Source organism: Ahaetulla prasina, chromosome 2, assembly GCF_028640845.1.
Source record: "Ahaetulla prasina isolate Xishuangbanna chromosome 2, ASM2864084v1, whole genome shotgun sequence".
In the NCBI taxonomy this organism is placed as follows: Eukaryota; Metazoa; Chordata; class Lepidosauria; order Squamata; family Colubridae; genus Ahaetulla; species Ahaetulla prasina.
In genome coordinates this window covers 174,643,103-174,667,403 of record NC_080540.1, presented here as the reverse complement: position 1 = coordinate 174,667,403, position 24,301 = coordinate 174,643,103, and the positions used below count along the sequence as shown (strand labels likewise).

Sequence of the window (24,301 nt, the reverse complement as noted above, 5' to 3'; positions counted from 1 at the left end):
GAATTTAAGGCATAAGAAAGAGATAGAATATTAATTAGAATTAGAAAGCAAGTAAAAAGATCCAAGCCTAAAACAATTTGTAAACATCATCCAAAGCTTCTAAAACAAACTGTTATTATAGTTTGGTACCAAGAAATAATAATAATAATAATAATAATAATAATAATAATAATAATAATAATAATAATAATAATAATAATAATAATAATTTAATTTTTATAGAGACTGCATTCAGATGAATTTAATCAGCAGCAATAAGTCAAATAGGAGATATTTCCTATCATTTCAGGCAACCTAGAAAGAACTAGAAATTCATTCTTAAAAACTTGATCTTGTCCAGGTCAAAATATTTTTCTACCTGCAGCAATACAATAAATTTCACCATCATCCTTCACAGGATCTATTACTCAAAATTAAGCATTTGATTCAGAAAATTCCAAGGGGAAAATACAGTCACAAAAAACGGAAAAACTACTGGTTGTGTTCCATCAGCCTCCAAATCAGTTGCCTAAGGGAAGTAGCTTTTTATCCTGAAGCTATCTAATTATAAAACCAATCTATTTGCATAAAGATGAGCATATATTAAGAAATCTCCACAGGTATGATGGTAGCTCAGGAAATTAACAGCAAGCCAGAGGTTTACCATGGAACGTGAGAGAAAAAGAAAAGCAAAATCTGAAAAGCAAAAGTTGGATTCTCTCATTTCATTTTATTCCTTTAATTTAATTTATTTTACAGTCATTGTGTTTAAAATAGTAATATATTATCTGGCACATAAAAAAACACACACGAGTGGAGCTCTGGCAACTGGAGTGTGTCAAACTCAGCCTTCCCAAATGTCAGGTTCTCTTGCTGGTCCGAGAAACTGCAGTTCAACACATCAGGAGGCAGTGAGTTGCAGAATACATGTTTGAAACGAAGGCACACACCATCCCGTCACATTAGAGGAATTGCCTTGGGTCTGACTCTGAGACCTCTGCAGGACTTAATAGCAGCAGAATCTTCCTATTTCAGTTCATCCAATACAAATATTGCAAACTCAATGGAGCTGATCTTTAATCACATTTCCTAAAAGAGGGAGAAGAGCAGGGACAAATCCTATTGGTTGCTTCATCTTATTGGGACATCCCTGCAACCATCATGGAAAAGACATCACCAATAGCTCTATCCACAACTACCAAAAGAAGAGAAACTAGATTTGATAATACTTCAGGATTCAAGAAGAATTTTAACATGTCCGCAGCATAAATGTATACTTTTGATGATGACTCGAATATAATGGAATGAAACTGTTTTAAATGTGCTTCATTTGTCTGGACAATAACATCCATCCATTTATGTGCGGAGGCAATTGGAGGTATTTTATTTTTGCTTTACAAAGATGCAGACAACCACTAGATGGCACTAGATGGCACTTGTCAGAGGTATTTTTATCTCTTTGCTGCCACCTAGTGGATGCCCAATTGTAACATGATGTTTTCATTGGCATCACAATATATGAGGCCATAGCAAAAGAAATTCAGAGCATCCACCTTTTTTCACTCTGAAGCAAGGGAAGGAAATCTTAGAGCGGCAGATGGGCACCTTTCTGGCCTGCCACTGCATACATTGGATGAGCATGTGGCAACTAGGCTGGGAAACAAATGGAACAGCATTCCAGGCAGATCTCAAGACAGTCTGAGGAACCACAGCAATCTTGCAGCATCCCGCAGCCCAAACCACAGGGGCAATTTCCACCACCTGCCTCACCACAGCAGCCTTCAGATAGTGGTTCTCCTCCTTCCCCACTGCAGCAAGCCTCTAGGCAGCCCCTACAGGCCCCACATTCCAGGAAGAGAGAGCAGACGGTCATGAACTCACAAAAGAGGCAGGCCAGGGCACAGAGAGTACAAGAATCTGGAGGAAAAGGAGAGGGGGAAAAAAAAGATTAGGAATACAAGGGAACTCTAAGATTACTGCTCAATTACGCACAGATTTCAACGTTGCTATTAGCTCTTCCTTCTGTTGTTCCTGCTAACAACCCCCCCCCCAAAAGTCAGAAATCTTTTCTAGTCCATCAGCATATGATACACACAAACTGTTCTGCTGGACCACTTCAAAGCAGGGTACATTACGTAAATTAGTGCAAATGAAAATCTGTATGTTTGCACGTCGGAAAATATGGTTCTCCTTTATCCTCTTGTAGGATGACGATACCATGGTATATGTATCTAGATTCAGTTGGCCATTTATGTGTCAGATAACTTTATTCGGAACAATGTTCAGAACAAGTGATTAATTTTTATCTTGTCCTTTATTGTAAATAGTCTGAACTGTAAGAAAGAAATACAGCATATTAAAATAAAATCATTGTTCCCTTGTCTTCCCTATCAAATTCTAAAATGCCTGTGAATTACATCACGAATACTTGGTAAGGCTTTAAAAAACTTGGCTGTGCGCTCAAGCCTGAGGCTCTGAATGTGCTAATGACCCTGTTCCTTGGCTTTATTGTTAACTTGTTAATTATCTTGACTGCTGTATAAATTTATCAATATATTCAATTTCTATAGCCACCCATCTCAATCAATGGGTGGCTTACAATTTAAAAAATATAACAATAAAAACATTTTAAAACACAATAAAAGCAAATAAACAAGTAAATAAAAATACTTATCCAAAGTAAATATGCACAGCAGCCAAGATATTTGGACAGATAACAATAAATCTAGGAAATGGGGCCCTTAGCACATTCAGCATCCCAGGTATGAAACATAGCCAGGTTTTTAGAGCTTTACAAAAGCCCCAGAGGATTGGGGCCATTCTAATCTCCAAGGGGAGGATATTTCACAGATATTTCAGCAACTATCTTCTAGACCAGGGGTGTCAAACTCAAGCCCCATAGGCCATATCCGGCCCACAACATGGTCGAATCTGGCCCGTGCTGCCGTCCTAGAAATTGTAAGGGGCCAGCCTGCATTACTTCGGCCCGGCCCATGCCATCCGGGCAGATGTATATGCGCACAGGAGGAGGCAGGCCAATGTTGCCTCATACATCGCTCACCCCTTAGGCGCCAGCGCTGCCACCTCCTCCTCCTCCTTGTGGATCAGGGGGACACAGGGAGACCATATGAGTGACATCAAGCTGGCTACACCCTAGGCCATGCCCAGTCAGCTGCGATGACCTCAGCCATACCCCTCCTTTCCCTCTGGCTCTCGGAGGACAATCACAATAGTGATCTGGCCCTCGATGAAATCAAGTTTGACAACCATGTTCTAGACCCTGGCAGCCAACACTCTTTGACTGACAAGGTCTGCAGCATGTCCAATCTGCTAGATCGAGCTGGACAGGTAGAGACTCTTGGAAAGGTAACCCAGCATCAAACCAGGTAGGACTTTAAAAGTGACAGCCAGCATCTTAAATTGGATCCAGAAACATATCAGTAACCAATGCAGCTCACACAGGAGTGGTGTTACATATACCATATATCTGGCATGATTTACTATCAGTGCAGCTGCATGCTGTACCAGTTGAAGTTTCTGAATGCTCTCCAGGGGCAGCTCCATGTAGAGCATGTTGCAATGGTCTAAATGAGAGTTTACAAGAGCATGAGTTTCTGTGAGCAGAGCCTCCTGGTCCAAGAATGGGTGCAACTAGTGCACTTCCTGAATGTGTGCAAAGGCTCTCTTAACCACAGCTGCTACCTGGTCTTTGAGCAGGAGTTGTGAGTCAATCCCCAGATTGAGCACTGGGTTTGTCTGGAGTAGTGAAACCCATCCAGAACTAAAGATGGAAGAACCTCGTCTCTAGGGGGTATTAGCTAATTAATTTCCTGATCAAAATTCTGATTCTCTGCATATCCAAATAGACCAGTGGTAGTCAACCTGGTCCCTACCGCCTACTAGTGGGCATTCCAGCTTTCATGGTGGGCAGTAGGGGTTTTGTCTGATACTGAACACTTTCCTTTTTTTTTAATTTAATTGACTTTTAAAAAAAATTCTATAGCATTATTTTAAAAACATTTTCATTAGGTTTTCATAAAATTCCCCTTGACAATTTAAATTTCTGAAAATATACTATTTGTATCGCTGCGCATAAGTTTAGTTTGCGTTTCGTAAGTGAAACTAAATGGCGCTATACTGCGACCGCAAACAAAAGAGCCTCGTCCCAGAATAGCTCGCGCATCTCCCCCCACACCATCCAGCTGTAACAGACAAGCAGAGCTGGTAGCCGGTGACCTCCCCCAACCCAATCCAGGATGCGCGAGAGGCATGCTCAGATGACGATACAAGGTGCATTACTGTGGAACCGGTGGGCGGTTAGAAAATTTTACTACTAACAGAGATACAAAAGTGGGCGGGAGGTATAAAAAGGTTGACTACCCCTGAAACAGACCATAGAACTAAATGCATCTCATAATTTCATTCTCATTTTCTAATGAACAAAGATCTTTTCCTCTGATTTAATTGTCCATATAATTATGAATTTCATATAAAGTCCAGGTTAATTTTACAAGGGCTCAAGAGCCTCCATGTACAAATAGATGCATTTTTGCACTATGATTAATATGATCTTGCTGCTGAACTCTTGGAAATGTTTATTTCCTTACTATCTAGCAAAATAGGTTAGGATAGAACAGAATGGAACTTGACAGAAGAATATGCTTAATTACATTTTCTGCAAAGAAACTGGTTAGAAGAAAGGTTAAAAAGAGCCCAAAGGTAAACCCATTTGGATTTTCCTTCCTTAAATAAATTATAAAAGATAAATTGTGGGCATAAAAGAGATCTAGAGAACTGGGTTCTCCAAATGTTGAATCATGGTTCTCAACATCCCACAGAAACAGCAATCTAGGCAAGGTGTTTTAGAACAGAGGATTCCTGTCTCTCTTCCACTGATTTTGAAAAAGTTGGCCTTTGATTGAAACTTTGTAACAAAGAATTATTTTATATTTCTGACCTTCCTGGCCAGATTTCTCCATTATGGCACTCTCCAGACTGGAATTCACCTCCCTAAATGCTCAAGAATAATCATGTTGGCCAGGGAATTCTGGGAATTTAAATCCACACTTCTAGGCCGCTCCAAGAATAGAATAGAATAGAATTTTTTATTTATTTATTTTATTTATTTATTGTTTATATTTATATACCGCCCTATCTCCCAAAGGACTCAGGGCGGTTTACAGGCATTTAAAAGCAAGAAATACAATAAATACAATTCTAAAAACAATTAAAAAACTTATTCAAAAGCCTTAATTAAAAATATAAAAATTAAAACCCAAGATAAAACCCATAAACTAAAATCTAACTCAGTCCTGCGCAATTAAATAGATATGTTTTAAGCTCGCGGAAGGTCCAAGGTCCGGAAGCTGACGAAGTCCTGGGGCAGTTCATTCCAGAGGTGGGAGCCCCACAGAGAAGGCCCTTCCTGGGCGCCGCCAGACGACATTGCCTCGCTGACGGCACCCTGAGGAGTCCCTCTGTGAGAGCGCACGGGTCGGTGAGAGGTATTCGGTAGCAGCAGGCGGTCCCAGTTAACCCGGCCCTATGCCATGGAGCGCTTTAAAGGTGGTCACCAAAACCTTGAAGCGCACCCGGAAGGCCACAGGCAGCCAGTGCAGTCTGCGCAGGATAGGTGTTATACGGGAGCCACGAGGGGCTCCCTCTATCACCCGCGCAGCCGCATTCTGACTAACTGCAGCCTCCGGATGCCCTCCAAGGGGAGCCCCATGTAGAGAGCATTGCAGTAATCCAGGCGAGACGTCACGAGTGCGTGGGTGACTGTGCACAGGGCATCCCGGTCCAGAAAGGGGCGCAACTGGCGCACCAGGCGAACCTGGTAAAACGCTCTCCTGGAGACGGCCGTCAAATGATCTTCCAAAGACAGGCGCTCATCCAGCAGGGCGCCTAAGTTGCGCACCCTCCATCGGGGCCAATGACTCGCCACCGATGGTCAGCCGCGGATTTAGCTGACTGTACCGGGATGCCGCATCCACAGCCACTCTGTCTTGGAGGATTGAGCTTGAGCCTGTTTCTCCCCATCCAGACCCGTACAGCCTCCAGACACCGGGACAGCACTTGATAACCGTTGGGGTGGTCCGCGTGAAAGGTACAGCTGGGTGTCATCCGCATACAGCTGATACCTCACGCCGAAACCACTGATGATCTCACCCAGCGGCTTCATGTAGATGTTAAACAGAAGGGGCGAGAGGAGCGAACCCTGCGGCGCCCCACAAGTGAGGCGCCTGGCCGACCTCTGCCCCCCTGTCAACACCGACTGCGACCGGTCGGAGAGATAGGAGGAGAACCACCGATAAACGGTGCCTCCCACTCCCAATCCCTCCAGCCGGCGCAGCAGGATACCATGGTCGATGGTATCGAAAGCCGCTGAGAGGTCTAATAGGACCAGGGCAGAGGAACAACCCCTATCCCTGGCCCTCCAGAGATCATCCACCAACGCGACCAAAGCCGTCTCTGTGCTGTAACCGGGCCGGAAACCGGACTGGAACGGGTCTAGATAGACGGTTTCATCCAGGTGCAGGGGAAACTGATATGCCACCATACTCTCTACAACCTTCGCCGGGAAGCGAAGGTTGGAGACTGGACGATAATTACCTAAAACAGCCGGGTCCAGGGAAGGCTTCTTAAGGAGGGGTCTCACCACCGCCTCTTTCAAGGCGGCCGGAAAGACACCCTCCACCAAAGAAGCGATCGTAATCACCTGGAGCCAGCCTCGTGTCACCTCCTGAGTGGCCAGCACCAGCCAGGAGGGGCACGGGTCCAGTAAACACGTGGTGGCATTCAGTCTACTCAACAACCTGTCCATGTCCTCGGGAGCCACAGGGTCAAACTCATCCCAGACAATGTCACCAAGACCACCCTCGGACGCCTCACCTGAGTCACTGCAATTATTGGCCAAGTGTGATTGGACACACAAGAAATTTGTCTTGGTGTATATGCTCTCTCAGTGTACATAAAAGGAAAGATACCTTCATCAAGGTACAACACTTACAACACTTAATGATAGTCATAGGGTACAAATTTAACACTTAATGATACAACACTTAATGATAGTCATAGGCTACAAATAAGCAATCAGGAAACAATCAATATAAATATAAATAGTAAGGATACAAGCAACAAGTTACAGTCATACAGTCATAAGTGGAAGGAGATGGGTGATGGGAACAATGAGAAGATTAATAGTAGTGCAGGTTTAGTAAATAGTTTGACAGTGTTGAGGGAATTATTTGTTTAACAGAGTGATGGCATTCAGGGAAAAACTGTTCTTGTGTCTAGTTGTTCTGGTGTGCAGTGCTCTATAGTGTCATTTTGAAGGTAGAAGTTGATACAGTTTATGTCCAGGTTGTGAGGGGGTCTGTAAATAAGGACAAACTACTTTTCATTACCTGGAGGCCTTAACTAAAAGCTGCAAAATGTAAGGTTAGGATTCTATCTATCTATCTATCTATCTATCTATCTATCTATCTATCTATCTATCTATCTATCTATCTATCTATCTATCTATCTATCTATCTACCAGTGATGAGATTCAAATTTTTTTACTACAGGCTCTGTGGGCATGGCTTGGTGGGCGTGGCTTGGTGGGCATGTGGGGGAAGGATACTGTAAAATCTCCATTCCCACCCCACTCCAGGGGAAGGTTACTGCAAAATCCCCATTTCCTCCTGATCAGCTGGGACTCGGGAGGCAGAGAATAGATGGGGGCGGGGCCAGCCAGAGGTGGTATTTACCGGTTCTCCGAACTACTCAAAATTTCCGCTACCAGTTCTCCAGAACTGGTCAGAACCTGCTGAATACCACCTCTACTATCTACCTACCTACAGTTATCTACGGTATCTACGATATCTATCGATCGATCTGTTCATACAACTTTGGACATGTTAAAACTGAACGTGCAAAATAAATCAAAACTGTAAAGAGCACAATAAGGATAAGCCAATAATAATAGGTCAAACCTCTCCCAAGTTGGAAGCTAATAAAAGTTAGCCTGGTTGAAAATCCAGTGAAATAAAACTGTTTATTAAAAACTGTGGGGGGGGGGGAAGAAGGTTTTAAACACAAGGCATTCCAAAGGATGAGCTCCACTAGGGAAGCATATCATCTTGTCTATGTCCCCTCACTTCAGAGAGAAGGGGGATTCCTAATAGGTCTTCCTGAGATGTTCTTACCAGATGAGCAAAATCGGTTCTGCCTTTATGCTGAGTTTTATGGGTTGCCTGCATTTGTAAACTGTGATATGCCTATATTAGGGCTCACACCAGAGTTTTTAAGTCCCATCTTAAAAATGTTTCAGAATTGGGCCTCGGCTATACATCCTTGCTCAAGAAGTATAACAGAATTAGTATCAATCTGGTTACCATGCATAGTATTATTTCCTTCTACACTATTTCAAGATATGACAATATTCTGAGAATATTGGGAACAAGGATACATAGAACTCTTAAAATAATGTCAGACTCTGCTCACCTGCCATAATGATCCCTGAAGAAAGGCAATTAGTAGGAAGCTTCCATGGTAGCCGGGTTAATCAATGATAGCACAATTCAGACACTTCTCATGCAAGTTCTGCTACCACTCTGGTAGCAGAACTCCAGGGCTGATCCTTCAAGCTTGCAGCAGCAACAACAGCTGAAAGGGTCAAAATAGAGCCCCAGGAGCCTTGAGTGACAGGCAGGCAGGCAGGCAGAGCAGAAAGAGTAGGGCCCAAAAAGAAGAGGCAGGATGTCAGAAAAATAGCAAAAGAGGCTAAGAGAATGGCAGCACAGACCTCTGTAGAAAGAAATACGACAGAGGAGAAGACAAGAGGTCACATTTGCCCAGTAGTAGGGTGAATTTGGCAATATCCTTATACCTTATAAATCAGTTCAAGTGTAGCTTTCTTGGCAAAAATCAACATCTGAAGATACTTGCCTTGCATGCCAAATTGAAGCTAGCAGTGATTGAACTGGCTGGTACCTTGGATATTGTGAAACCAGGGGTGAAATGCTCCCAGTTCGGACCGGTGGTTTGGTGATCTGGTAGCGATGGCAGAGCAAATCTCCGCCCACCTGCCTGGGTGTCATTACTTCCTGGTTTTAACCAGGAAGTAATGTGTTTTTTACCTTCTGCGCATGCGCAGAAGGTTTTGCACATGCACAGGTCTGACACATGCAAGTGCGCACTTCAGAACCAGTAAGGAAGGCAAGTAGATTTCACCCCTGTGTGAAACTTAAACTCCATTCCTGGGCCTGTTTTGTTAGGACTAGCAATGCTAGGCTATAAAAATCCAGACAATCATGATACTGGACCAAAGGATTAGCATATTCAGTGTCTCTCCCTAAACTTGTGCAGCACAGATTTGATAGTTTTCTCTGTGTGTGCGTGCGCGTGTGTATGTAATAAAAATGAATGAAAAAAAAGGAGGCCCATTTTAAACATACAAGAGGAGGACGAAATGAAGGTTCTGATTTGCCAGTCTGCAAATTTCATCTTTTTAATGAGCCCCTATGAGAAAGCTACCCCACATTACAGCTAAGGGACGTGTTCTGAATGCTCCTTTTTAGTTTATGCCTGTTTCTATTTTTGCCTCTCCGGCCAAAAGCCATTAGGATTGTCTGGTCTTTGGCACTTAAATTCATTAAGCATAAAGGGGAAGATAGGTAAGAGCCACTCTACATTATCAGGGCTGTCACGTGGCACAACCCAGTTGGAAAGGTATCATTTAAGAAGTCTACAAGTGGAACAACTGCACCCTTAAATGCTCCCTGGGCTGATGGTACACAGTATTCTTCAGCCTTCTCATTGTCAGCTGAGTAATGATTTAAGAGCTTTTTCTCTAGCCACAATAAAAAAAAAAAGTCAGCTTTGCTAATCATTCCGGAGATCTAAACTGCAAAAATACCACAATCACAGAAAACAAAGAAAAGAGATGCAAAGAACCCTATCTTTCACTGCAAATAAAACTGTGGGCAGAATGGAACCAAACTTCCTTGTTAAGCTTTCCTTTTTCTGTCTTCTACCCCTATTAGTCATTCCTGATCCTGGCCTTAGGACTTTTCCCAACAATTATAAAATGCACATTTCAGATTTTAAACAGTGTATCCACCAGTCAGGATTGGGTTCTACTTACCTTTACTACTGGTTCGCAATGGGGCCGCGCAGGCATGCGCAGAAGCTTCCTGATGATGGCCTGGGTCAGTGGGCGGAGCCTCCCGCAGGTTTTACTACCGGTTCTTGCGAACTGGTCCGAACCAGGGGCAACCCACCACTGCCACCAATGGAGAACGCGGATACAGCAAGGCTGCTCCAAAATGTTTCCCACCACACGCCAAGACAAGATGGAGCCTCCCACACCACTCCTTCATGGCTAATTGCCAGGCAGAAGTACAGCAGGATGAGGCCTGCAAGCTCAAACCAATTGTCTTCTTCAGCCAGCCTTCTTTTTTCACAATGCAGTGGTGGGATTCAGCCAGTTCACACCACTTTGGGAGAACCGGTTGTTAACTTTCTGAGTAGTTTGATGAACTGGTTGTTGGAAGTAATCATTAGGGCAGAGAACCAGTTGTTAAATTATTTGAATCCCACCACTGTCACAATGGCTTACCAAAAGCATCCGTGAATCCCTTAGGCAGCTTAGAAGGGAATCATCTTTCTCCCTATCTTCCGGCTATTTTCCAAGACTTGGCCCTGAAAAGCCTTCCATGTTGTTACTGGAAATAACATTTGTAGCCCCCATGACTAGCTGCCATGGAGAGTTCAAGCTGCTGTTGAATCTGATTTAAAGATCTCACTGGGGCTTAATGCCTTCTGCACTTGAGCTTTCAGAGAGTACAAAGTTAGTTCAGGAAGCCCATTTTGGACTACCTGTTCTTTGCCTTCTAGGCAGGTGCTTAAGTCAGCTTAACTCAGTCGGCTTAACAGTAGGGCTGTCCTCTGTGATATATTTTAGGTGAGAAATGGTCCTTCCTAATTAGGAGAGTTCTTTATAAAGCCATCCACACCTATCTGTACGGAATAAGACAAGTTTAAATATTCTTTTTGGATGGAGTCTGTGTGTCTGGGCAATTGATACTTTGCCCTGTTTTACATGAATGGGATGTATAAGACAGACATTAAAAAGGGTGGAACTTCAGTTAATTCCCATTTTGCCACTCTCAGTCCTCTGCTGGAGTATCCGCTTGCCCTTGGAAAAGTTATCAGGGGCCAAATGGGAAACTCCTGACATCCACCAATGGTTTTGTCCTGTTCTCTCATTACTTTCCTCTGGGATAGACTTCCCATTTTTGTTTCTAAGCCTTGACCCAGAACCCAGATTTTACTCCTTGGAGGCTGTTTCTTCTTCGTTACCTGTCAGTGGTCATTCTTCAGCAGCCACCCTACCACCCCCTCCCTCCATGAACTCACCATCCCCGGCCACCTCTTGAATCTGAGAAGCTGTTGATTTGCAGCTCTTCTTACTGCTGGTGGTGCAGACGGAGGAAGTGGAGCTGATGCGCTGCTTCTTTGAGGCCTGGGGCTGCTGCTGCTTCACAGAAGCCTGAGGGGGAACCCCACAGCTATTGCTGCAGGAGGCAAAGCGGAGAGGAACCTTCCCCTGTTGGGAAGACAAGCAGGCCATGCTGGTGGCAATTGAAGAAGGAAGCTCTGCAACAAAATTGAAAAGAGGGGTAGGGATGCAGGGCTGGCATCTGAGCAACTTGTTACTTAGCTCAAGGCAGAATAGCACCTCAACCAGCAATTTCCTTTCTATGATTAAGAATAACTCTCTTGAGAGGTGGGGGGAAAATTATATACTTCCTTCCAAGCCCTGGCTCCAATCTCTACTTCAACCACTCTGGTCAAAGTGACCATTCATGTTTTTAAACAAAAGTGAATTCTTTTAATTAATTCATGTCACCTGCTAGTAATTACAGCTCCCATAAGTTTAAATCAGCATTTTGGGGAGTTTAGGTTCAACTACATCATCACTCGTTGGGAAAGTATTTTATTATTTTTATTTGTAAAAATCTTTAGCCGCCCATCTTACCTCCAGGTAACTCTGGGGGGCTTACAATATTCCTTTACCAGTGATGAGTAGTTGAGCCACTGCTCCTAGAGTCCATTCGAAAGTTGGTAATAAAATAGAAGAGAGAAATCCTCAGACACACAGGGACTAGTCATTTCAATTATGCTTAATTTAAATTTATATTAAACCAACTTTTGCAGGGCAATGCTTGGCACATCACAGAACAGCCAAGTGGATCCTCTTGTCCTCAAACAACTTTGCCCATTGACGCTTTATACAGGCATTCGTAGAACAGCACTATAAATAGTGGCTGGAGAAGACAACTTAGAAGCATTGATGTAGATCCAAACTAGAAACCTCTGTACCTAAGCTTGGATCAATAATATGTATAGATCTCCATAAATAATTGACTATCACAGTGGATTACAGACCATTACAATACCCCAATATAACCAAGAAGTATATTTTGGGTTCTGCTTGTTAGCTGACATTATTGATGAATTCCTTTTTTGCTCTTGTCCATACCATTCTCACTAGCTTTGTGAAAGGAAGAAGGGCAACATTTTCACTGGAGTTACACTCCTTAAACAAATAAATCTGGTTTTCAGGGAAGGATATATTCTCTACTGCTTTTTCATGCTCTGATCACTGAAAGCAGAAATAGCTACATCTCTCCTTCCATACAGAAGTATGAAAGTGGCTCCTCAAATAAAGGAGAGGCAGAGTTCAATAATACCTATGGTGCAGTCTTATATATGCACTTAGTAAGAAGTAAATCCCCTTGAATTAAATGAATCCTAGTTCCAAAAAGACTATGTACAGAATTATATTACATGGTACACTACACCTTGTTTCAAAGTTCTGGAAGATACATAATTTAGGAGAGGAAGGACTATTTAGGTCTGTGGGAAAGGAAACATTTACTGTGTATGTTAGATCATGTAATTTGATCTCAAATGTATTTAGGTGCTTTTTATTGTAATATACCACAAGCAATAATAAAAAGTACTCTAGAATTACACTGCAGTTTGGTAATTTACATTAGAGACACAACTTTGAAATTTACAGGGGAAGGGAAGGAAAGGGAAGGAACTCTGGACAGTTGATTTGTCTCCTCTTACTGCTTATTTGGGCACTTTTCAATTAAAAATTATATGAAGTAAAGAAACATATGGAAAGATACCAAGGCAACCCTGGCAGAGGACCTGCCATGAAAAGGACCTGCAGAGCAGCTGAAATTGACTAGCCTCTGGGTCACCACTCAATGACTGAAACTGACCAATACAAGGAAGCTAGCAATAAACACAAATTCACTCATCTTCTCCAAATGAAAAGATGGAGTTCAGCTGTCCTTTCTCCGTTGATGGAAACAGAGTGGTATTAAAAACAGAGAAAGGGAGAGATGACAGTCATGATACCAATGCAGGAAATGAAATACAAATGGCCAGGCTAAAGAATGAGAGAGAAATGTTTGAGGTAGAGGCAGAGGTGGTATTCAGCAGGTTCTGACCAGTTCTGGAGAACCAAAAATTTTGAGTAGTTCGGAGAACCAGTAAATACCAGTTCACTGCCCCCCCGCATCTATTCTCTGCCCCCTGAGTCCCAACTGATCGGGAAGAAATGGGGATTTTGCAGTAACCTTCCCCTGGAGTGGGGAGGGAATTGAGATTTTACAGTATCCTTCCCCTGCCACGCTCACCCAAGCCACACCCACAGAACCGGTAGTAAAAAATTTTGAATCCCACCACTGGGTAGTGGTTAGGTAATTCCCAGAAGGGAATTGATATGCACAAGGTTCCTCTGAACACACCACTATTGTCCACCTGAATTCATAGTCAAGGCAATGGTGAAGCATTATGGTGAAGCATTATGGATTTTATGCACCTTGACAATGTGGTAAGATAGCATCAACTTAAGGCAGAAAATGCTAAATGTCTGAAGCCAGTCTCACGTATGGGCTGGGAATGGAAGTGAAGGGAATGTGATGAAAATAAGGCAGAGATTGAGGCAGATAACTTGCTGCGTCATGCCTGAGCTTTGCTAAGGTGCAAGGGAGGACAGGGCACAAGCTCTCAGGAGAAAGCATATGCATTTTCTCCAAAGCAATATCACAAGGGGTTATGCCTCACACAACCTATAGAAGCATTTGGATATAACCTTGAAGAAGGAATGCAAGGGTGGCTACATAAATTTTAGCTCAGCTCTGGAAAAGAAGGAGTGAGTCAGAAATCCAAAAGTGCCCTGCCTTGATTCTCTTTGTATAACAAGAGAAAGACAGAAGCTCTGTCAGGCTGTCTTTGCAACAACAAGGTAGAGTTCTACTATTTATTTATTTATTTACTTATTTCGATTTTTATACCGCCCTTCTCCCGAAGGACTCAGGGCGGTGTACAGCCAAGTAAAAATACAGTATATACAGATTAAAAGAAATTAAAAGAAAACATATTATATTGTGGCCGAAAATTTAAAACAGTTTAAAATCTTAAAATATAAATAACCCCAATAAAAAATTTAATCCAGTCCCGCTTGAATGAATAGGTGCGTTTTCAGCTCACGGCGAAAAGTCCGAAGATCAGGTACTTGACGTAAACCGGGGGGGAAGTTCATTCCAAAGCGTAGGAGCTCCAACAGAGAAGGCCCTTCCCCTGGGGGCCGCCAACCGACATTGCTTGGCGGACAACATTACTAGTCCTTATGAAGTATTTTTCCTGGCCTGGTATATCTCAAGGGACTGACTCAACCTCTGCTACCTCATGCACAAAAAGGCTGAGATAGATCTCAAGCTGTTGCTAACCCTTAGTAGGACTAATACATTCTTCTAGCACAGCTTAGCCAGAGAATGCAAGCCCCTTGGTCTTCTTTTCTACAGAAACCGAGGGACTCTGAAATAAATTTTAAAAAATGATGGAGGGAATGAGTTCTGTTAATTGCAGCTAAGCCAGGGCAAAGCAACACTGATGCTTAGTCATGCAATTAATAATATGTTTGAAGGATAAGAAGAAATGAGAGGAATGACCACTGGAATGGCCCTGTGACAGGACAAATATTTAAGCCAGTGTACTAATACAGGAGAACATTTGGAGCTCAGGGTTGAAATGAGGGGTCCTTGGTGTTCTCTGAGCTTGGTTGTTTTCTTGCAGACGTCTCATTATCCAAACTGGGCACCATCATCAGTGTTAGTAAGGAATGGGGTTTATTCCCTGAGAGCAAACATTCCTTACTAGCACTGACGATGTCACTTAATTTGGGTAATATTTATTTATTTATTTATTTATTTATTCGTACTTTTATACCGCCCTATCTCCCTAGGGACTCAGGGCGGTGTACAGCCATATAAAAACCACATAAATATACAAAGTAAAACATTCATCTAAAGAACTTATTATATAGGCCAAATATTTAAAATAGACATATAAATAATAAAACCCAATTTAAAACCAAATCTAAAATTTAGACATTTAAAAATTTAAAAATCTAGTCCAGTCCTGCGCAGATAAATAGATGAGTCTTAAGCTCGCGGCGGAAGGTCTGAAGGTCAGGAAGTTGACGAAGTAATTTGCAAGAAAATACCCAAACTCAGAGAGCATCAAGGACCCCCCCATTAAGTTAGTGTTTCTTAACCATGGAGACTTTAACGTGTGTGGACTTCAACTTCCAGAATTGCTCAGCCATCTTTCTCCCCCCCCACCCCACCCCGCAACCTGTATTTCTTCCATTTTAGCAGAGATGTGCTAGATGTCTCCAAGAACAGCAGCTTGTGGGAAAAGACTGGTAAATTCTGAGAACAACAGGAGGTTCCAAAAACTCTAATAATGGGGTGAAAAACTGACAGTTGCTTGTCAGTTTTCAGCTCCTTCATATCACCCTGGTGGTTGTTTTTTTTTTAGGTGGAATTTCATTTGCATTTCCTTCAGATGGGCTGTGATAATGGAAAAAAACCAGAACCAAAAGATGACACAATGTCCCTCAGGCCTGCCATTTCTGATTTTGCAAATGGGCTTTGGAAGTCCTTGTTTGTCCAGTCCTACATGTCCCTGCCCTGAGGCCCAGCATAGACCATATCTTTATACAGCAGCGCTTCCTTTTCCAAGTGAGAGAGATCAGGAATGAAGCCGGCCAGGAAGTCATGTCGTCTGAAGCAAAGCCAACTGATGCCAGCCATGTGCAAATCTTTTGTGTGAGTGACAGCCCAGTCTGGCTTCTGGGGGACAGTAGATCAAGATGCACAATCGGATGGTTTGCTTTGATATTCAATGAGAGGAATGTATATGAGATTTTCACCTTCAGGGACAGATGTTCATCACTGCTTTGATATCCCAGCCAAGCCAATCATCCTCCCATCTAATTTGAAAAGTACAACTCAGTCTGAAGCATTTCCATACAAGGAGGTTGAATTACTCCTAGACTGAATTGGCACACACATATTCCCAAATCATTGTCCCTCTTTGGCAGTTCTTCTCAACTACAATGCAGAAGACTTTCTGAAGCTGCTTTTCTGGACCTCGTGGGGGCTGGGAGGAGGCTCTTTTGGTATTGGAGGGAATGCTTGTCTCACTCCTCCTCCTAATTCCTATACTTCAACTGCGCTACCTGGGCCTCAAAGGAGAATCCTGGCTCAACAGCATTGCATCTCCTCAGTAGCCCTGGATAAGCGAGCAGATGTGAAATTGACAATATTCTATTCTGTGTTCTGTCCTCTTTTAGCTCCTATAGACCAGTGATTTTAGCTCCTTGTTCTTTTGTGAAACAGGGAAGTATAAAGTATGTTCATGTGGAAGATCCTTTATTTGTACTCTCTAGCTAGCAACTATCCTTGGGAATATTTTTCTGGCATATACTATTTATTTAGGAAAACCTGGCCTATCGAAAGCATTGCCTAAACACCGAAATTATCATTTGTGAAGAATAATGTAAATCAGCGCATACATGTCATAATAAAAGCTGCATTAACAAACATAATAAATTAAAAATTAAAAGTCATTTAAGGGACATTTAGCAAACATTTTAATTCATCTTAATTAAGACTGCAGGGTTCTTTATAAAGAATAATGTCCTAGTAAAAATCTCATCAAGTGACAAACAATTACTTTAAACCTCCAAATCACTTATCATAAATTAGGTTCAATGGATTCTGTAATCTCTAAGAAATGTATGGTTAAAAAATGGCTGTGTAATATAGACACAATATTCACAGCAAATTAACAACAGATCTCATCTCCCTCTAATTGTGCTTCTGACCTCCCCATCTTTTAATTGGCTGTGTGTAGTATTTTATTTATGTTTTTCTTTGTAGTTTTTATTTTTTATGATTGTAAACTGCCCAGAGTTACCCTGAGATATGATGGGCAGCCAATATATTTTATAAATAAATAATAAATAAATAGTCTCAGTGGACCAATGTAAATGTCAGTCTGATTCCAACTTGTCTTCTGTACAGCAATAAAACTGTTACCTTTAATCCGTGTGAATATCTCTCAATATCTGCCAACTTGATCTACTGTGATCTTTTGATAACATAGTTCTCTGTATGTCCTACGAAGATCAGTTAAAGCACACAGGTACTAGATAGCAGCACCTATCCAACCTTAGTCAATGTCAAATAAAACTAAGCAGAGTCAGATCTGGTTACTATTTGAATGGGACACCAATCCTGGAATTGTTAGTTAAGTTGAAAAAAAACCCAGCCTGGAAGAGGGAGTGGCCAACCATTTCCATATTATGAATTCAACTGAAGAGAATTTTTATTTTTTTATAGGAATGTATATTTTAACAATATGAAAAACAACTGAGACAGTAACATGTAAGGTAGAACTCTGGGCAGGGGTGAAATCCAGCAGGTTCTGACAGGTTTTGGAGAACCAGTAGCGGAAATTTTGAGCAGTTCGGAGAATCGGCAAATGCTACCTCTGGCTGGCCCCAGAGTGGGGTGGGAATGGAGATTTTGCAATATCCTTCCCCCAGGAGTGGGGAGGGAATGGAGATTTTGCAGTATCCTTCCCCTGCCACACCCACCAAGCCACGCCCACAGAACCGGTAGTAAAAAAAATGGATTTCACCACTGATTCTGGGGTATTATTTATAAAGGCAATACATCTGACATAAAAGTCCCAGTAACAGAAGAAGCAAGTAAAACCATGTTTTAAAAAAGCTGGCTGAGGAACTATGGGAGTTGAAATCCACAAGTCTTAAAGGGACCAAGGTTGGAGACCAGAGGTGAAATCCAGCAGGTTCTGACAGGTTCTGGAGAACCGGTAGCGGAAATTTTGAGTAGTTAGGAGAACCGGCAAATACCACCTCTGACTGGCCCGAGTGTGGTGGGAATGGAGATTTTGCAGTATCCTTCCCCTGGAGTGGGGTGGGAATGGAGATTTTGCAATATTCTTCCCCTGCCATGCCCACAGAACTGGTAGGGAAAAAAATTGGATTTCACCCCTTTTGGAGACCCCTGTTTTAAAAAACACCAGCATGATTGCCAAAATCAAGCCCGGCCCAAGGTTGACTCAGCCTTCCATCCTTTATAAGGTAGGTAAAATGAGGACCCAGATTGTTGGGGGGGGCAATAAGTTGACTTTGTAAATATACAAATAGAATGAGACTATTGCCTTATACACTGTAAGCCGCCCTGAGTCTTCGGAGAAGGGCGGGATATAAATGTAAAATAAAAATAAAAAATGTCCAGAGAAATACAGGTCTTTACTTGGTTGTCAAAACGGCTGTGATGCCAGGCAAGCCTTTTTGGGAAGGGTGCTTTGTGTGATACCCCCGCCATCCAGAGTATCACAAATCTATCTGCCCAGCTGTGCCAACTAAAAAGCTCCATCTACAGTGACTCCCTTCCCCCCTTTTTTTTGGTGCCTTCAAGTCAATCTTGACTCCTGGCAACTGCCTGTACAACAAGTCCCTGCATTTTACTTGTCGAGATTTTAGAAGTCACTTGCCATTGCCTGCTTCCCAGGGCTGAGAGAGAGTGTCTGGCCCAAGGTCATCCAGCTGGTTTTGTGCCTAAGAAAAGTGGGACTACACACTCTTCCTTTTTGTACCCTGATGCCTTAACTCACTCCACCAACCTGGCTCCAACATTTTAGCAATAACATTTTTCTATGAGGGAGTATTAAACATTTGCCTGTGGAGAAGATGACAAGAAAGAGAAATATAGTACTTGGGCAATCCAGTCAATTTTTGTGCAATCCAGAAGGCTGCTATTGCTTGGCGTTGCCAGATCACTCACCTGAATCAGGAGTGACTTGAATGGCATCCACTGTGTCTTTTATGGGTTCCATATTGGTTCCATCAATCCTGTTCAATGCAAGGGAGTTCATGGCTGACATCTGGGAAATAAATATGTGGAGCGGAAGAGAAGAACGTGTTGGATTACATTTAAGTTTGAACCATCCTGGGAATGGGAATGGATCACAAAGTAAAATTTTTCTTTTTGCAAAACGAATCTGCTTGTCTGCCAGGGGAATATCAGTTGTTCCTGAAAGAAGCAGGAGGCAGAGGAAACGAAAGATGGTCTTTTTTTCTGGCCAGAATGTCAAATCTGACCTGAGATCAGAAAAGAAGATGGTGTATTTATACAACCGTTGAGTTGTCATTTAGACTGCAACCTACAAAGGAGCTCTCTGCTGGATTCAAATGCATGACCTACTTCGCCATCAAAATGGACTATAACATTTGACAGTTGTGTGCAACTGGACCTGGTGCAAATTAAAGGATCAAGGGTCCCCAACGTGAAGCTCCTGCTGAGTTGCTGCTGTTTCCTGAGTTTTCATCATACTCCTAACCAGCCCTGTCAGTTCAAAGCCCTTGGCGGGAGGGGGAAACAGGAAACAACAGGGCCATTAACCTCCCACCCTACTGGGGCTAAAATAACAGGAGGAGGCAAAACAGCAGGAACAAAAGCATCGAGAGGGCTGGACCCCTGGGCTTGGGGCAGAGAGAACCACCTAGTTTTAGCAGGCTGGAGCAGAGGATGGTAGTAAGAACCAGGCCATTTGTACTGCTATCACTTTTTCTTTCTCAAGTAGCAGGTCTGGGTCTTAAAAATAGATATCTGACGGAAATTCAGTGCCAGCATTTTCTACAACGTTATGGGATAGGAAAAGCATCTGTGCTTACTGTTTTCATTTTAAAATCCAGTGAATTTAGAGGGAAGCAGGCAGAATAAAGTTAAGTTTATTATCTAGATAAGCCCATCATGCTTAGTTCTCCCCCAAACTCTTGTTCCTTAAAAGGGTTTATTTGTTATTGTTTAGGCCTCATATTTCCAGATGATGCCTAATTAATATTTCCATTGTTATCTTAAAAAGCATTGCTTTTTCAAGACCAACTATAAAATAGCTTGTCTTCAGTTAGTGAAAGAGCCACTCACTTTCTGAATTGTACTAAGAGGCAACTAAATTAGATGTAAAACAAGTGTTGTTTGCTGAATGTTTGTGTCCCAATTAGCCATTTAATGTCTTGACATATTGACAAATACCTGGACATATTTTGTATTATAGGAAAGAAAGAATTACTGTTTCAATCAAAGACTAGTATACAGTGACATAATCCTGTTGATACAAGGATTACAGATGTTTCAAGTGTAAATGAAACATAATATTACAAACATAATGATTAAAACATTGCAGCTCTTCATTTATAAGTAAAATTATTGCAGCATTACTAAGCTAGATAAAATGCAGTCTGTAAATTATAATGATGTAAAACAGTTAATTATGACAAGAATAAAAGTTGTTAAACTGTCTAAGGCATCTCAGAAATTCAACATCAGTGTAATTCTAAGTAATATAATCATTAATTCTAATCATTATATTCTAACTCATATAATGAAAAGAAATGTATAGTCCTCTTTTGTTTTTAGTCTGGCTTATTCATATTACTCAGTTTTAGTTCGCTATGACCCAAGTTTATTACACTAGTCACCATGGAATTAGGAGAGGTAGATCTACCAAGTTGGTGAAGGTTGGGATAACATTTACCAATTAGTCAATGCCCTCTAAATCTGCAACTTTGTGGATTTTCACTGATTATATTTAGATAGTCTTGGAGCCATTTAGACTAAAACACAAAGTAAATCTCTAAATTTTGGAAGATAAATGCAAAAATAAAAACAAAATGAGCAAAAAAACCAACCCCCCCCCACAGGTGTGCTCCTCATTTATCAAAGACTGAGTCTAAAGTTTCAGCTTTTCTTCTAGTCTAGAGCTGCATACCACACGTCCTGTATATATTTTTTCTTGTTGCACTAGGAATCTTTTAAAGAGGAAATCATATATTAGGATCCACTTCTCAGCAAATGTGAAACAGAAATGCATAATTGTGTGCCACTACAACACGCAAACTTTCCAACGTATATAAAAATGTAAAAAAGCCAGAGCATTTCTTTTTTTTAAATAGCTGCTGGATGAACGTTACATATGAAGGGCAGGATGCAGTTATTTTCAAAAATGGGCATGCCCTCAGGCATTGCATATGGGTATGTATATACGCATACACACATACACTCCCACCTCCCACAAGTCTCTGTCCAATTGAGATCCCGATGTACCTGTTAAGGCAAGCAATTCACAGCTGCGGGTTCTCTTCAGAATTCCAGGATGCTTTGACCGGGCTCCCTGGTTTACAAGCTGTGCACACTTGTTGTTTGGGATAGACTCTGCTCAATCTGCTTTGTCCATTAGAGTCTGGCTCATGCTCCAACTTCTTTGTCGTCATCACATCCTAATTGTAGCTCAGCATGGTGGTTGGGGAGGAAAAACAAATATCAGGTCATAAAAAGTAGCCACTCCCATCCCCCTGCCTTACTATTGGGCTGGGCAGAGGTCCAAGGAATGGGCAGGGAAGGTTCAGTTCATGCAAAACCTTTTTATCTCTGCAAAATTCCACCAGGCTGGAAATTGTTCCCCCTCCTCACCAAGATGCATATGTCTTCATGTTATAGATAGTTGCATCTTGTTCCAAAATGAACGTTCTACAGGCAGTCCTCAACTTATGATCACAACTGAGCCCAAAAGTTGCGTTGCTTAGTGAGAAACTTAAGTGACTTTTTGCCCCATTTTACGACCTTTCTTGCCCCAGTTGTTAAGGGAATCCCTGCAATTGTTAAATGAGTAAAATGAGTTATTCAGTGAATCTGGCTTCCCCGTTGACTTTGCTTGTAAAAAGGTAAATAAGGATATGGCTGCACCTTCTAGTGTAAAACTCTCAGAGTTTTTCATTGCTGGAAGTTATAGCAATTGGTTATACTTGAAACCTGATCTTCAAAAAGGGATGGATCTTTTGTTACCAAATCTTTCCTCACAGACTTACAGAGTTGAAGGCCAACTTAGAAGGAAATGCAATAAGGTAACTCATAACTGTTGTCATTTAAAGTACAATAGATACATTATAAATATTATTTCTTGTTTATTATTCAAAGTTTACTAAGAACTTTGATATAATAAATCCTTAGTTCTAGGTTGGAGAAATTTCCTGACAGTGAGAACAATAAACCAGTGGAACAACTTGCCTCCAGAAGTTGTGGGTGCTTTAAGAGTGGAGGCTTTTAAAAAGAGACTAGATAGCCATTTGCCTGAAATGGTATATGGTCTCCCGCTTGAGCATATGGTTGGACTAGAAGACCTCCAAGGTCCCCCTCCAAACTCTGTTATTCTGTTCAGTTAATCACAAATCAAAAGAAAATTTTAAAAAAAGAAGAAAAACAAAATTTAGAAAAGAAAAAACAAAGTTAATAAATATATAAACTTCCTTCTTTTCAATAGTTATATTGTCTGTCCCCTCATCTGTCTTAATCTTCAAATCCATAAACCATTAAATCATATTTTCCTTCTCTCAATAAAAAATCCAGATAAAGTTTCCAGCCTTTCAAAACCAGATTTTGTGGTTGTTCTCTGACCAAATTGGTGAATTTTGCCATTTCCCACATTCTGATATTTTCACAATTTATTCTTCCACTGTAGGAATTTCATTATTTTTTCCATATAAAAGAACTGCTTAGAATCTGTTACCCTATCAAGAAGTGTTTTTCAGGTTGCATCCAAAACTATGCAAAACCATTTACAAAAGAGTAAAAAATGGATTCCTTTATATAAACAAACAAAAACTGCCCTTAACAGATGTTTAGATCCATCTATCTGTGTAAATTATATAAAAAGAAAGGGCTTGTTAGTGTATTATCTGAGAAAACTGTCAGGAACTAAGGAGAAATTTCCTGACAGTTAGAACAATTAATAAGTGGAACGACTTGCCTGCAGAAGTTGTGACTTGCCTGCAGAAGTTATGAAAAGTTGTGAATCTGAGAAAACTGTCAGGAACTAAGGAGAAATTTCCTGACAGTTAGAACAATTAATAAGTGGAACGACTTGCCTGCAGAAGTTGTGAATGCTCCAACACTGGAAATTTTTAAGAAAATGTTGGATAACCATCTGACTGAGATGGTGTAGGGTTTCCTGCCTGGGCAGGGGGTTGGACTAGAAGACCTCCAAAGTCCCTTCCAACTCTGTTGTTATATTATATTATATTAAAATGAACTGACACATTTGCAATTTTGGGAAAAATAATTCTATATGCCTATTCTATATTGGGACTGCAGGGGATAAAAGTGCAGTGGGTTTTTGTGTGTTGCATCATCCTGTTCCACTGCTCATTCTGCACCCATGTTTCTTATACTAATTTATATAAATGCAACTTTTCATGCTGACACTGATATTTTCAAGATTATATATATGCTGATAAAACAATGTTTTGACTCCAAATCTCACAATACGTTCTCTAACTGCCATTAAGAAACCCAGTTTCAGCACCATCATGACAACATGGAGCTGAAACTTCCTATTTCAATAAGATCTGTGTAAGAATAAATGAAAATGTTTGTGGGCTAGTTTGAATGACCTAATGAGGTATATTTTTCTCTTCATTCCCCATACATTTGTTTTTCTTGTACTGTATCAACTTTGAGACTAATCCTCTGAAATCTGACCAAATTTGCATACTGCTCAGAATATGGTAGGCACTTCACAAACGGTGATGAGTCAGACATCCTGATTATTATTTATTATCTAGAACAGCCTCCTCTTTAGAATCTGTTCTAACATTGTGCAAAGTCAGAATAGCCATTAGGTCTGTTAAATGATCTGATGGAGCATGTCTGATCCAGGCAGCAAAAGATTAATGGAACAGCCATAATTTTGCAATGAAGTAAATAACAGAATAATAACAGAGCTGATAGGGACCTTGGAAGTATTTTAGACCAACCTCCTGCTCGGGCAGAAAATCCTATGCCATTTCAGACAAATGGTTATCCAATCTCTTCTTAAA

At 41.4% G+C, this 24,301-nt stretch overlaps 1 protein-coding gene across 2 annotated transcripts; it reads right to left on the bottom strand.

Annotated features, from left to right (window-relative positions):
• Positions 1-703: 703 nt before the first annotated feature.
• On the bottom strand, positions 704-21,673 carry LOC131191566 (myoD family inhibitor domain-containing protein-like). 2 transcript variants are annotated; one of them, XM_058169830.1, is made up of 5 exons: positions 21,534-21,673; positions 19,212-19,311; positions 11,383-11,622; positions 1,750-1,896; positions 704-1,068 (listed from the first exon to the last, which is right to left on the bottom strand). In XM_058169830.1, the coding sequence occupies exons 2-5, from the start codon at positions 19,309-19,311 to the stop codon at positions 1,040-1,042; spliced, it is 516 nt and encodes a 171-aa protein (XP_058025813.1). In that variant the 5' UTR covers positions 21,534-21,673; the 3' UTR covers positions 704-1,039. The 2 variants fall into 2 exon arrangements, with proteins under 2 accessions (XP_058025813.1, XP_058025812.1); XM_058169829.1 differs by having other exon boundaries at positions 704-1,896.
• Positions 21,674-24,301: the final 2,628 nt, after the last annotated feature.

Coding starts and splice junctions, on each gene's coding strand:
- LOC131191566 (XM_058169829.1), bottom strand. CDS start 19,311: ATGTCAGCCATGAACTCCCTTGCATTGAACAGGATTGATGGAACCAAT. Junction 11,623..19,211: donor TCAAGTCACTCCTGATTCAG/GTGAGTGATCTG, acceptor ATTTTGTTGCAG/AGCTTCCTTCTTCAATTGCC. Junction 1,897..11,382: donor TCAAGAGGTGGCCGGGGATG/GTGAGTTCATGG, acceptor CTTTTCCTCCAG/ATTCTTGTACTCTCTGTGCC.